At 41.5% G+C, this 14,264-nt stretch overlaps 1 protein-coding gene across 5 annotated transcripts in view; it reads left to right on the top strand.

Moving 5' to 3' along the window:
- Nucleotides 1–14,264, top strand: part of NETO2 (neuropilin and tolloid like 2) — a 41,868-nt gene that overhangs the window by 14,980 nt on the left and 12,624 nt on the right. For 3 of the 5 annotated variants that reach the window (XR_002124073.1, XM_019643214.1, XM_019643194.1), the window contains exons 5-7: nt 1,324–1,368; nt 1,452–1,579; nt 7,936–8,164. Coding sequence is in view for 4 of the 5 variants with exons in the window: in XM_019643214.1 (XP_019498759.1) it covers nt 1,324–1,368; nt 1,452–1,579; nt 7,936–8,164 (402 nt within the window). In the remaining variant the exon portion in view is untranslated. The remainder of the gene's footprint in view (nt 1–1,323; nt 1,369–1,451; nt 1,580–7,935; nt 8,165–14,264) is intronic. The other 2 variants (XM_019643224.1, XM_019643204.1) reach the window with 1 other exon arrangement.

Below are 14,264 nucleotides of genomic sequence, written 5' to 3'. Positions count from 1 at the left end.
CATTATGTGATCTAAGAAAGTATAATCTCCCTCTGATTCAGTTTCCATTTTCATTCAGTAAAATGGAATATTACACAATCCTCCGGACAGCCCCATCATTAGCATAATATTAAATGTGATTTATATAAAAACTCGGAAGTACTATAAAATGAAAATGTAAAGTAATATTGTCTAGAAACTGACCATTTTATTATAATTTGTCTATAATTTAACTATAAGCCATATAAAGTTGCTCTCATGATACATACAACTAATATAGGAAAAAGCTACTTTTCTTCAAAATAAGAAATCTTTACATTTAAAGTTGCCTGGTTTTGTTTTATAATGTTTAAAAACATTATTCAAATAATTAAGAGCATTGTTTTTGATGTCTGTTTTCTCTTTTGGGTAATCTACACTTGTTTGCAAAACTGATTCATATATAAGATTTTGTAGCGTCTTTTTGATGGTAAAGGACCAGTTACTTCAGTTAATTGATTCAGTTCATAAAACAATCAAACACTTACCAATTTAATTAGATTAGTTATTTTAATATAAACTATTGGTTCTTAATCCCCTTTGAACTACTTCACAGGGCAGGATATCCTGTATGTCACTGGTCATCTTTCCCCTGCCATTGTGAAAAAACAGCTTACTAGCTACTACTTTTTGTGGTAAATTACACATAACATAAAATTCATCATTTTAACCCTTTTTAAGAGTACGAGTCAGTGGCATTAAGTACATTTGCAGTGCTGTGCGACCATCACCACTGTCCATCTCCGGGACTTCTTGGTCAGCCCAAGCTGGAACCCGCTAAACATGAACTCCCGCCTCCCACGCCTTCCAGCCCCTGGTACTTTCTGTCTCTGAATTTGACTCCTCTAGGCCCCTCACATAAGTGGAATCACACAGTATTTGTCCTGTAGCGTCTGGCTTATTTCACTTGGCATCATGTTTCAGGTTCATCCACATTGTACCACGTGTTAGAATTTCCTTCCCTTTAAGGCTAATATCCCATTGAATTGTATAGACCACATTTTGTTTATCTATTTACCTTTGAACTAGCTACCGCTTTGACAGAGTTATGAGTTGTCAGGTAGCATAAGTAAGTTATTAATTCATGATGGATCAAGAGTATAAACATTATCATTTTAAAAACCTTGATCCTATGAGTGAGCACCTGAGTATGCTCGTAAATAACCAGTGGTCTGTCATCTACACCAGTGACAGCTTCTGTATTGTTACTAAATGTAGCCGTAGACATAACTTAAGATGTTAAGCCTTAAAGTAACTCCAGAATATCTCAAAATGCCAATAACTTTCTTCTTTTTCCTGTTACAGATCCAGACTTTACTTACCTAGGAGGTATTTTAAATCCCATCCCAGGTTTAGTATATTACCTGTTTTTCCTCATGACATTTTGGGTCAATCATCTTTTCCTTTGAACATCACTCCTCTCCTCTTTCTAGATTGCCAGTTTGAGCTCTCGGGAGCTGATGGAATCGTGCGTTCCAGTCAGGTGGAACAAGAAGAAAAAACAAAGCCCGGCCAAGCAGTTGACTGCATATGGACAATCAAAGCTACCCCAAAAGCTAAGGTACAATTATGTATTGAGTCATTTCAGAGAACATAAGACGTGCTCTGCATAATGTGTTCTTTTTTTTGTTTTATTTATTTATTTTTTAAATATTTTATTGGGGACTTGGGGGAGGGGAACAGCGCTGGGGAATTGAGGTAAGGGGAACAGACAAGTTGCTGTCCTTTTTGTTCTTCAGTCTAGTTGTGGAGGATGTCGCTTCACCTGCCCATGTTGGTATTATCATTGTGCTCTTCCCGGGTGAGGCAGTTACTTGCCGGCCATTGGATGGCAGCTCACGAAAGGTCACTCCCGCTGCCGCCAGCCCCACAGCAGCCTACGCTGTTGCCAGCGACTCACAGCAGCCCAGCTCTAGGTCGAGCTGTTGTTCAGCATCTTAGCTGTAGAGGACACAGCATCACTGGCTCTAATGTGGGATCCGAACTGGAGCCCTGCTGCTCAGAGCTGGCATCCCAAGCCAACTCCTAGCCAATACGCCACTCGGCCAGCCCATAATGTGTTATTTGGTTTATACAGATACTTTATGATTATATAAACTTTATATAACTTACAACTTTGTAAAATTTATTTTATTTCATTCACATTATTGGGTACCTCCTAAGATCTCAGCATTGTGATAGGTAAATAAGCTACACTGTAAATTTCAGGAGTGTCACACAAATGTTAAGATTTTTTTTTTAAGATTCTTATTTTAAGAATGTTAAGATTCTTAAACGCTGTGGATTCCTAGTTGAAGAGTACAGGTGTTGATCAGCACAATCATAGATTCATAAAAAAGTTTTTATGAAGAGGAAAAATAGGTCACAAGAAGTTAAAGTGTTTTGTCAAAGGTCTCAGTTGCAACGGCAGTGTCAAAACCAAAACACCAATATGTTAAGTCTTAGGTCTGTGCTCTCACAGTGCTGTCCTCTGCTGGTCAGAGCTTTTGTTGTAAAGTACTGCAAGGAAGGATGTTTTTTAATAACTCTCACAGATTGAGATTCGTTGCTACTTCTGCTTTTTGCTCTTAATTTATACTTCTAGGAATATCAACAGAGAAAACTATATTTAATATGTATATATGTAAACAGAAAAGAGAGACTAGGGGGGAGAACATACTTTTAAAGGATTATGATTTATAGCTTTGGTAATATGATGGATTAGATAGCCTGAAAACCCACCTGTTACAAAACACCTGGAAACATTGGACAAAATATAACAGATATCCTTTTAGAAACATAGATGAGCTCCAAAAAAGGGAGGGAATTCGTATGTAATAGAAATGAAGAGAAAAACTATAACCTAGAGCAGTGGTTCTCAACCTTCCTAATGCCGCGACCCCTTAATACAGTTCCTCATGTTGTGGTGACCCCCAACCATAAAATTATTTTCATTGCTATCTATAACTGTAATTTTGCTACTGTTATGAATCATAATGTAAATATCTTTTTGTTTTCCGATGGTCTTAGGCGACCCCTGTGAAAGGGTCGTTTGACCTCCAAAGGGGTCGCGACCCACAGGTTGAGAACCACTGACCTAGAGCCATAAACTGAAAACTGAAATTGCTGGTCTGATGCTCCCTGCTGTCTTAGTGACTGATCACTCAGGTAGACATGGCAGGGACGTGGATAAACAGCCACACTGAGATGCAAACAGGAAGACCCGGGGCTCGTGCGCTCTGTGGGATCCCTCACGTAAAGCTGGGACCCTCAAAGGGAGACGATTGCCGTGAGTGGTCGATTAGAAGAAAAACTCCCACCAGCACAGGTTGTTAGCAAAGAAGCTGATCTCTCCTGGCTCAGTCCCAGGATGAGGCTGAGTCTGGGGTCTCCTCTCAAACTTTCTACCTAGAAACCTGTCTTTATTGTAATAGAGTTTGGGATATGAATTTACATTGCATGCTCAATCCAGGAACCACTTAGCCCAAAAATTAACAAAATGGTCCTGGACTCATAAAACCCTTGAGGTACCTGGCAAGACCAAACACAGAATAGCCATGCAGACTCCAGGCTTGCCACAGGTAAAGCAGTTGAGCTCACAAGCCCAAATTAGAATGCACATGAGCAAACAACCCATCACGACTAACAGCAGACATGACAAACAAGAAGTGTATTAGACCCCTAGGAACGTAAGTGTTTTAAATAGCCTATGGGAAAGAATCAGAAAGATGAGAAAGAAAAATGACAAGGAACACTTTCAAAATAACCAAATAGAACTTCTACAAGTAAAAACTATACTTACTGAATGATAGATCTGAGAAAATTACCCAGAATGTACCTTGGGGAAGGGAAAGGGAGGGGTTGGGGAGTGGCAGTTTAAGAAAATTTTCAAGAACTGACAAAAAGCATGTCACACAGTGACTCTCAGAGGAAGAAAAAAAATGTGTTAATTGACACCCAGCTACATTAGGCACCACAGACAGTAAGAAAATCCTTAAAACAACTAGAGAGAAAAGAAAGATTGCCTACAAAGAATGACATCAGACTATCAAGAGCAAACTAGAAGCCAGAAAACAACAGAATAATGTCTTCAAAGTGCTGAGAAAAAACACTGGCAAGCTAAAATTCTAAAATTTCCATATTCAGTTAAACTAGCATTTAAGAATGAGGGCAAAATTAAGGGATTTGTGGGCAAAAATAATCAATAGACCAAATTCTACAGTTAAAACCCAAGTGTATCCTGTTTCAGGATAACTACAGGAAATTTTGAAAATACAAAACTAGAAAGGAAATACCAGACAAATACCTGACATAGAGAGCTGATAGAACTATTAAAACAGAAAGGCCCCTAATTTACAAGGAAAGTATTTTAAATTTGGGGTACTAATAGAGCCTCAAAATATACAAAACACGAATTGACAATTGCCAGGGAAAACTGATAAATCCACAATTTTTGTGGGTAATTTTTTCACTTCTCAGTATTTAATATGTCAAGCAGACATGAGCAGGGCTCAGAGCACCTAACCAATACGTTATACCTAAAGGACCTGGTATCTTGCACCCAGCATCCTGAGAACATGGGGTTTTTACAAGCATGCATGAAAGATTCATAAAAACCAGTCTATACGCTAGGAAGGAAAAGATAGTCTGAAATATATCCCAGTGCTTGCTATCAGTCAGAGAGCACCCTCTGACAAAATACAATTAAATTAGGAACCATCAACCAGAAGATAACTTTAAAATCCCATATGCTTGGAAATTTAATAATATAGCACTTAGTGAATGATTCATAGGTCAGAAGAAATCAGGATGGAAATTTGAACACATTTAAAACTCAATAACATTGAAAGTACTTCATATCAAATTTGTGGGATGCAGCTAAAATTATAACATCGAGGCGATGTTGTAAGAGGGTGTGACCTCCACCAGCAAAAGGATATGACCCACTGAAGGCTCAGATGACGGTGAGCGTTTTTTTAGCAATAACGTATTTTTTTAATTAAGGTATACACCCAGTTTATTTAGACATAAGGCTGTTGCACACTTAATAGACTATAGTATAGTGTAAACATAACTTTCTTTAGTATTCTCTGGGAAACCAGAAAATTCGTAATACTTGCTTTACTGCAATACTCACTTTTTTGCAGTCTGGAAACCAACCCGCGGTATCTCCTAGGTCAGCCTGTAATTCCCATCCCAACCCTGGTAGTGCTTTCTGGGGAATTGAGCAAGCTAATTCTGAAATTCATTAGAAAGTGAAGGGTCCGGAAGAGCCTGACGGTGCTGAATAAAAACAAAGTGGGGATGCTTACCCTTTCAGCTAGAGGTGTGGTAGTCGGTTAGTGTGCGGGTGTCATTCGATGAACACACTAATGAAACTGCGTGAAGGATCTAAAAGTAGAACTACATGTGGATGGAAGCTCGGTATATAACAGATGGATAGCTTTCCACGTCAAAAGGAGATGCTTGATAACTGGCATTACAACAGCTGATCAGTGACATTAGACCCCTATCTTACATTGACATATAATCAATTCTTAACTGTTAAAACTAAAACTTACATGAGAAAATACAGTCTAGTTCTGTAACCATGGGTTAGGAAACAAGTTTATTAAAATCAAACACTTCAGACCTGCTGAGTGACACGTTGGTTAGGAGTTGGCTTGGGATGCCAGCTCTGAGCAGCAGGGCCCCGGTCTGGATCCCACATGAGGGCCAGTGACGCTGCGCCCTCTACAGCTAAGATGCTGAACAACAGCTCGACCTGGAGCTGGGCTGCCATGAGTCGCCAGAGGCGGCGTAGGCTGCAGTGGGACTGGCCGGCAGCGGGCATGAGCTTTCGTGAGCTGCCATGAGCCACTGTGAGCGGCCGTCCAATGGCTGGCAAGTGACTGCTCCACCCGGGAAGAGCGCAATGATACCAACATGGGCCAGTGAAGCAACATCCTCCACAACCAGACTGAAGAACAAAAGGACAGCAACTTGTCTGTTCTCCTTCCCAGATTCCCCAACGCTGTTCCCCTCCCCCAATTCTCCAATAAAATCTTTAAAAAAAAAATAAATAGTATCACTTCCTTTAAAAAAAAAAATCAAACACAGACGACATGAAGTATAAATCGTCAATACAAAGTTCGTCAATTTTCCTACATTTAAATAAACCCAACCTCCAGTAACCCCACTACAGCTGATCACAACTAAAAACTCTGGACAGAATATAAACGGCAGCACATTCTGAAAAGTAACCTTTAGAAGTTGGGCTTGGGAGGCAAGTCAGAACTTGAATAATGATCGATAAAGGAGATAAGTTCAGTTTTTTCCTTTTCCTTTGTCTCCTGCCTGATTTGTGGAACTCTCACCAGGTCCAAGCAGCAGGAACTCAGAGAAATTTTGCTCTAGCTAGCAGACTTAACTGAAGGGGATCCCCCAGCTTGCTTTTGTCCCCCTCCACCCAGCTCTGTGCAAAGCCAGCCCCAGTCCCACAGTGCAGCAGGACCAAAACCCCAAGAGAAGCCCCATTGCCTTAAACTGAGGAACCATAGGAAGGGTGTGATGACGTCTGGAGAGATTTTAGGGGCTCCCCATTATTTTTTCCCTCTCTCTCCCAGTCACTCACTCAGAACTCACTACAGGTTAGGAGGCTAAAGTTCTGAGGAAAATTTACTTCTCTGGCCACCAGAGGAGCTAGGAAGAGGAAACCGTGTTGTCCAGAGGATGTGAAGAAGTCTCGGAGACCAGGCAGAGCACTGGACCAGGGAGAGCCTTGGTTTTCTTACTTAGCCCTGAGCTGCATATGCAAGAAAGGTGTCGAGAACCAAATTACAATATAGACCCCTGTCCGCGTCCCTGTGTGGGGTGTGTTCTGGGCCAGCCCACATGGCGCAGCCTGAGCCTAACTGGGAAGGTTGCCTGCCAAAATAAAACAGCAACAAAAAGCAACGTTCTCCAGGGTCTCAGTGTTCTATCCAAAATGTCCAGGGTATAATAAATCACTCGCATAAAAAGAACCAAGGAAATGTGACTCATTCTGAAAGGAAACAAACAGTAGTCCACAGACCCCACCCCAAACGGGCCGGAGATCATGGAATTACCCCTTCAAAGCAGCACTATTTCCATGCTCCCTGAAATAAAGGTAGACACTCTGGAAATGACTGGAGGAAACAGGTCTTGGTAAAGAAATAGAAACTACAAAAAAGAACCAAGCAGAAATTTTAGAGCTAAAAATGACAAACATAATATCCAAAATTTCAAAAAATATTCACCATGGAACCAATGGGAGAATGGAGATGATAGAGGAAAGTCAGTAAACTTGAAGGTAATTCAGTAGAAGCTTCAGTCTGAAGTACTGAGAGAATGAGATTGCAAACAGGCCTTGGGGACCTGTGGGGCCAAATGTTAAAACCCCAGAAGTGTGTGATAGGACAGTGGGTGCACAAGTGAGAGGACATCATGGGGATGGTCATGGTTATGACAACGCCATTTCAGGAAAAAACACTTGGATATGTTTCAGCAAAGCAGGGTGCGTGTGTCTTACAGTTAAACCTAGGTTTTGAAAATGTGAAGGAAAATGGGAAAACTCACCAGTTAATAGTTAGAGGAATTTTAGGATTATGAGTGATCCTTTTATTCTCCCAATCTGTCAGTACATGAGATGCTTTTATAACAAGGAAAATATGTACAACAGGCCTCATGGAACAAAAAGTTTCCTCTCTTTACAGACAAAACACAAACTTTAGGTTCCTTAGTGCTTGGTCCCACTGTTAAGACAACCAAAGTAACAGACCATTAGTCTTAGTTTTCCTACTACTTAGGCATCGGCCCCTTGTTGTTTTCGTATCAGCTGTTAGAATTCAGTCTGCATGTAGCTGGATGATGGAACTGGAGAATTCCAGTTAATGTATCTTTTTAAAAGCGGTGTTTCTCTTGGTTTCCATGTTGCAGATCTATCTGAGGTTCCTAGATTATCAGATGGAGCACTCCAACGAATGCAAGAGAAACTTCGTCGCCGTCTATGATGGAAGCAGTTCGATTGAGAATCTCAAGGCCAAGTTCTGCAGCACGGTGGCCAATGACGTGATGCTTCAGACAGGAGTGGGGGTGATACGCATGTGGGCCGACGAAGGGAGCCGGCTCAGCCGCTTCAGGATGCTCTTCACGTCCTTCGTGGAGCGTAAGTAAACAAGCCTGTCGCACCAACATCTTCTACATAACGTCTGTTCATTCAGAATACAATTATTGAGCATTTCGTTCTGACAAAGACTGTAAGTCACAGGATGTAGAAATAAATAAGTCTTGGTCCCTCTTCCCAAAGAACTGGCTATCCTGGGTGAAAAACCCATGTTAATACATACATTGCAGCACCCCCTTATTGTCAAGTAGCAAACACATGATAGGGAGTGCAGAATGGAGACCTCGCTCAAGATTTTCAGAACTAAAAAAAATTACCAGTTGTAGTAATTCAGCGTGGTGAGTAGTTGTGAATCTGCTCGACCATAGCTACCAAAGATTTAGATAAACTATGTCTTCTTTTGTTTTAGCTTTTTGGAAAGTTGTAAAAATAGCACAGAGTTTCCCATATGCCCTTCACTCAGAGTTCCCTAAAGTTAACATCCTGCAAAACCCCGGGAAGACCGCACGTTGACACTGATGCAATATTATTAGCTGACACACGGACCTGACTCAGGTCCCCAGACTGGGCTCCCCAGGAACGCCCTTTCCTGACCCAGGACCCACGTCACCTTTAGTCATCAGCTCTCCTGTAGTCTCCCCCTGTGACACTTTCTCAGTCTTTCATGACCTTGATGCTTTTGAAGAGAATTGGCCGTTTATTTAGTAGAATGTCCATCCGTGTAGGTTTGTCTGACATCTTCTCATGGATTTAATTGAGGTTCCACGTTTCCGTCGAGAAGGCCACAGAAACTCGGCGACGTTTGTCAGTGTGCCACACCGGTGAGGGAGGGGACGCACGTGGATTGGCCTTGCGTGAACTCGGAGCCCTTGCTCAGGCACTGCCCGCCAGGTCGCTCCACCACGAAGTGCTGAAGTTCTCCCTCCTGATTGATGAGTCTCTGAGACTGTGCAGATGTCCTTTTGCCCACTAACTGGAGTCTCCGTTACCTGGGTCTGCCTGGAATGGGCACTGCTGTGGTGTTTACCTAATGGCGCTTTTCTGGCTCCACCCTTCGCCTCCACTTCTTAATTATAATTCTGCTGTGAGGAAGAGCTGCTGTTTGTCCCCCTCACTTACTTATGCAGTTATCTGTGTCAGCATGAGCTCCAGGCTGTTGGTTTTATCCCATTATTATATTATATATCGATGAATTATATTATTCTATAATACTAACATTCTTTGGTTGCTCAGAGTCCCAGCTTCGGCCATCAGGAGCTCCTTCAAGGTGCCTCCTGTTGGAATGGGCCTGTTTTTAAAAATCACTTCCTACTTCCTGTTGCCACCTGGTGACACAGGGCTCAACTCGTTTCGCCTGCCTGGCCCTTGCCTTACCTCGCCATGAGAAACCCGGCTGTGGTATCACAGCGTGTTCCTGTGTTCAGTCCTAGCATACACGTCAAGTGATTCAGGATTTCTCACCCATATCCCTCTGAAAAGTCTCCTGGTGACAGAGTTGTCGTTTGTGTGCAGTTCTTTTTATCTTTTTAGCCTTACTGTCAAAATACCCTTTTTCCAGTTACTGAAATTATTTCCCCCCCCTCCTTTCTCTATGACTACGTAATTCATTTGGAATATTTAGGTTCATTTGTCACTGTTTATATTTTGTTTTCTGTTCCCCCCACCTCATGGTTACTTTAATTTGTTTTTATTTTTGGAGCCCCCAGAATATTACCATTGTTCCCAGGGAGCTGTACAAAAAGATACACCCATTACTGCTATTGTCACAGCCCCATTCCTACCGACTCTGTAGGGAACCACTCACGTGAGTTCCAGGGTACCCTTCCTGTGTTTCTTTTTGAACAGATGATGGATGTGTGTGTGTTCCCTTAGGTCCCCCTTCCTCGTACATGAAGGGAAGTATATCATGCTCTGTCCCTGAATACATCCCGGACCTGTGCCTTATTAGTTCAGAGAGACCGCCCTTGTTTTCTGTAGCTGCACGGTGGTACATTGTATGGACAGACGTCAGCCAGCCAGCGTCCTATTTATGGGCATGTGGGTTAGTTCCAGTATTTTGCAGTTACAAGCCATGTTACAGTGAATAATGTTTGCTCTGTGTTTTCATGTTCTTGGAGGTGTATCCTCAGGATAGGTGCCTAGAAAGAAGCAGGGTTGCTGACTTAAAAGATAAGTCATATGTAGTTTAGTTAGTTGTTGCTCAACGCCCTTCTAGAGGGGTTGCGTCTTTTTTTACAAATTGTAGTAAAATATACATAACATAAAATTTACCCTCAGCCATTTTTTAGTGATGTTCAGTACACTCAAAATGTTGTACACCCATCACCACCATCCATTTCCAGAACTTATGTATCACCCCAAACTAAAACTCCATACCCTTTAAATAATAAATTACTCTCCCATCCCCTCTCCTCCCAACCCCAAGGTAACTAACCTCTAGTCTACTGCCTGTCTCTCTGAATTTCCCTATTCTAGGTATTTCATGCAAATGGAATCTTGCCATATTTGTGCTTTCGTGTCTGACTTATTTTGCTTAGCATAATATTTTTAAGAATGTCAGTCCTTTTTAAGGCTGGACAATGTCCCATGGGATGTATAATACTACATTTGGTTTATCCATTTGTCTGATGATGGACTTGGGTTCTTTTGACTTTCTGGCTGTTGTAAGTACAGCTTCTGTGAACATTGCTATACAGATACTATACAGGTATCTGTGTGAATCTCTGCATTGAGTCCTTTGGATTATGTACTTAGAAGTGGAGTTGCTGGATCATATTGAAATTCTACATTTAAATCTTTGAGGACCCACCAAGTATTTTCACAAGGTCTGCACCATTTTACGTTCCCACCAGCTGTGCAGGGTTGGTCTTCATCCTCACCAACAATTGTTATTTTTCATATTTTTATAATAGCCATCCTAATAGGTATAAAGTGTGTTTTTTAATTGGGTTTGGAGCTGTTTATCCCTAATGATTAGTAATGTGAGCATCTTTTCATGTACTTCTTGACCGTTTATATACCTTCTCTAGAGAAATGCCTGTTCAGTCCTTTGAATTTGTTTGTTGTTTTTTTGTTGTTTTTATTAAGTTGTAGGAGTTGTTTATGTATTGTGGGTATTAATCTCTTACCAGATATGTGATTAGCAAACTTTTTTCCCATCCTATGGATTATCTATTCACTGTCTGGATAGTGTCCTTTGAGGTACTACAAAAGTTTTTTATTTTCATGTAGTGCAGTTTCTCTGTTTTTCTGGTTTTAGGTGTCAAGAAATCATTGCCAAAGACAATGTCATGAAGCTTTTCTTCTGTGTCTTTTTCTAAGAGTTTCATAGTTTTCCCTCACACGTTTAGGTCTTTGATCCATTTTTTTTTTTTTTTTAGCTGAGCCATCCTGCTACCTGTTGGCAGTTCAGCAGCTGCTCAGCTCGGGCTGGACTCGAACCACTGTTGCTCAGAGCTCAAACTCTTGAGCGAGCTCTTAACCAACTGAGCCACTCGGCCGGCCCTAGGTCTTTGATCCATTTTGAGTTCATGTTTTTATATGGTGTGAGGACCCAGCTTCACTCACTTACATGTGGAGACCCGGTTTCCCAGCACCGTGTGTGGAGAAGACTGTCCTTTCCCTATTGACGGGCTTGACGCTCTTGTCGAAAACCAATTGGCCATATGTGAGGACTTATTTGGGGGCTTTCTGTTCTAGTCCACTGGTCTATATGTCTGTCCTAATACCACTCCCAACTGTTTTGATGACTGTGGCTTTGGAGTAAATTTTGGAACCAGGAAGTGTGAGTCCTCCAACTTTGTTCTTCTTTTTCAAGGTTGTTTTGGCTATTTTAGGGTCTGTTGATATTCCACGAATTTTAGAATTTTATACTTTTGCAAAACACTGTTGAGGTTCGGTAAGCTATGTGATTTTTATAAATTCTAAATTTGTAAATATAAAGTTGTAACAGTAACATGTTATCAGATCTTTTTCTTGAGAAGTTTGGGAATTAATAGTTTTTCCCTTTCCTTATAATTTCTAGATATTATATTATTATTCCATGCATTCTATATTAAAATCATGATTGTATGTGACCGTGTATAGGCTTCGTTATAGCTGAACTCTTCTATCTATAATATTAAAGGACTTTATGAACTGGGAGATGGTCACATGGGTTAGGAAGCTGACTTCGCCAACCAGCCTTCTTACCTGCCTTCCATTCATTTATTTAACATTTACCATCTGAGGTGCTGTGTTTGCTAAAAGATACAAAAATGGATGAAACAGTCCCTGTCCTAAAGGATCTTATAGTCACTTAGGTAAGGTGACAAATGCAAATGAGGCAAATATAGGATTGACTAAGACAAAGGCCATTTGGGGCAGAAAACAGTGCTTTCTTATTAAATATCCAAGAGCCTTCCAGTGGACAGCATCAGTTATTGTCCAAGGACCCAGAGGGCCGCTCCTTGAGTTTATCCTTGAGGGTAAGATTTTAGAAGGCAGAAATGCTCCTTGAGGTTTTTATTCCAAACAGAGGCAGTAGAGTGAACAAAGACATAGACCAAAGCTAATGTGGACCACGAGAAGTAGCAGGAGAAAGGAGCAGAGAGAATGAGCCAGAAAGACAGCTGCAAGCTCAAGTCTAAATGCCTTTAAACCAGAGGCTAAATTTAGACTGTTACAGGTCTTGGGGAGTTCTGTAGGGTTTTGTGCTACACGACGACACAATCAGAGATCTGCATTCGTTGGGGCATGGAGACAAGTTAAGGGGTCACCTTCGTTGTCCAGGCGGGAAACGGGAGTGTCTGACCCAAAGCAGCGACCTGAGGATAGAGGAGACATAGGGACAGAGTCGGAAAGATCTGGTGACTAATCAAGAATGAACAGTAACAATGATTGGAAGATGCCTCCGGTCTGGCGGACTTGCAAAATGAAAACTAAATGGGCGAGAGGGGGGGGAAGTGCTGAGTTATTTGGGTATAGAGAGTTCCTGTGCAGTTAGAAATGCCAGGCGCTCAGCAGGGTACTCGCCCGCAGTAAAGTGCTGCCACCTCCTGTGGCCTCAGGGGTGGAGCCACAACTTGTTTCTGTAAAATGTTTTTAATCTGAGAACTTATCAGACTTGCAAAATAAAAAACAGTGGGACAGAGGCTGTTTCACTGTTTTAGGTGACTACCTATCAGTGCTTGATACAGAAATACAGTTAGCGAGCAGCCTTTTAGCCTTACTTATTTCCGTTTATGTGTCCCCAGCATCTGTACCCACTCTGTCCAGTACACTGTCCATCAGCCACACGTAGCCATTGAGCACTTAAATGCGGCCATTCTAACGTGAAATGTGCTGTCATTATAACACTGTATCCCAGATTTCAAAGACTTGGTGTGAAATGCAGAATGTAAATTATCTCATTAATAATGTTTTACATGCCAACCTTGGAGATGTTGCGGGCTCAATTCCAGACCACCGCAATACAGCAACTCGCATGAATGTTTTGGTTTCCCAGTGCACATAGAAGTTATGTTTATGCTGTGCCGTGGTCTGTTAAGTGTGCATAGCATTATGTCTAAAAAACAATGTGCATACCTCAGTTTTAAAATACCTTATCACTATAAAATGCTGACTGTCCTCTGAGCCTTCAGCAGATCATAATCCTTTCACTGGTGGAGGGTCTGCCTCGATGTTGCTGGCTGCTGACTGATCAGGGTCGTGGTGCTGAATGGGGGGTGGGGGTGGCAACTTCTCAAAATAAGACAACAGTGAAGTTTTCCTCATCGATGGAGTCTTCCTTTCTCCAACAATTTCTCTACATACGATGCTGTTTGACAGCGTTTTATCCACAGAACTTCTTTCAAAATTGGAATGAGTCCTCTCAAACCCTGCCACTGCTTTAGCAACTAAGTTTATGCAATATCCTAAGTCCTTTGTTGTCATTTCAACAATAGTCTCAGCATCTTCACCAGGAGTAGATTCCATCTCAAGAAACCACTTTCTTTGCTCATCCGTAAGCAGCAACTCCTCATCCATTCAAGTTTTATCATGAATTTGCATCAATTCTGTCACACCTTCAGGCTCCACTTCTAATTCCAGTTTTCTTGCTGTTTCCACCACATCTGCAGTTACTTCTTCCACTGAGTCTTGAACCCTCAAAGTCATCCATGAG

This window comes from Hipposideros armiger, unplaced genomic scaffold, assembly GCF_001890085.2.
Source record: "Hipposideros armiger isolate ML-2016 unplaced genomic scaffold, ASM189008v1 scaffold_4, whole genome shotgun sequence".
Taxonomy (NCBI): Eukaryota; Metazoa; Chordata; class Mammalia; order Chiroptera; family Hipposideridae; genus Hipposideros; species Hipposideros armiger.
Note: the sequence above shows the minus strand (reverse complement) of the source record. Positions and strands in the feature narration are given on the sequence as shown.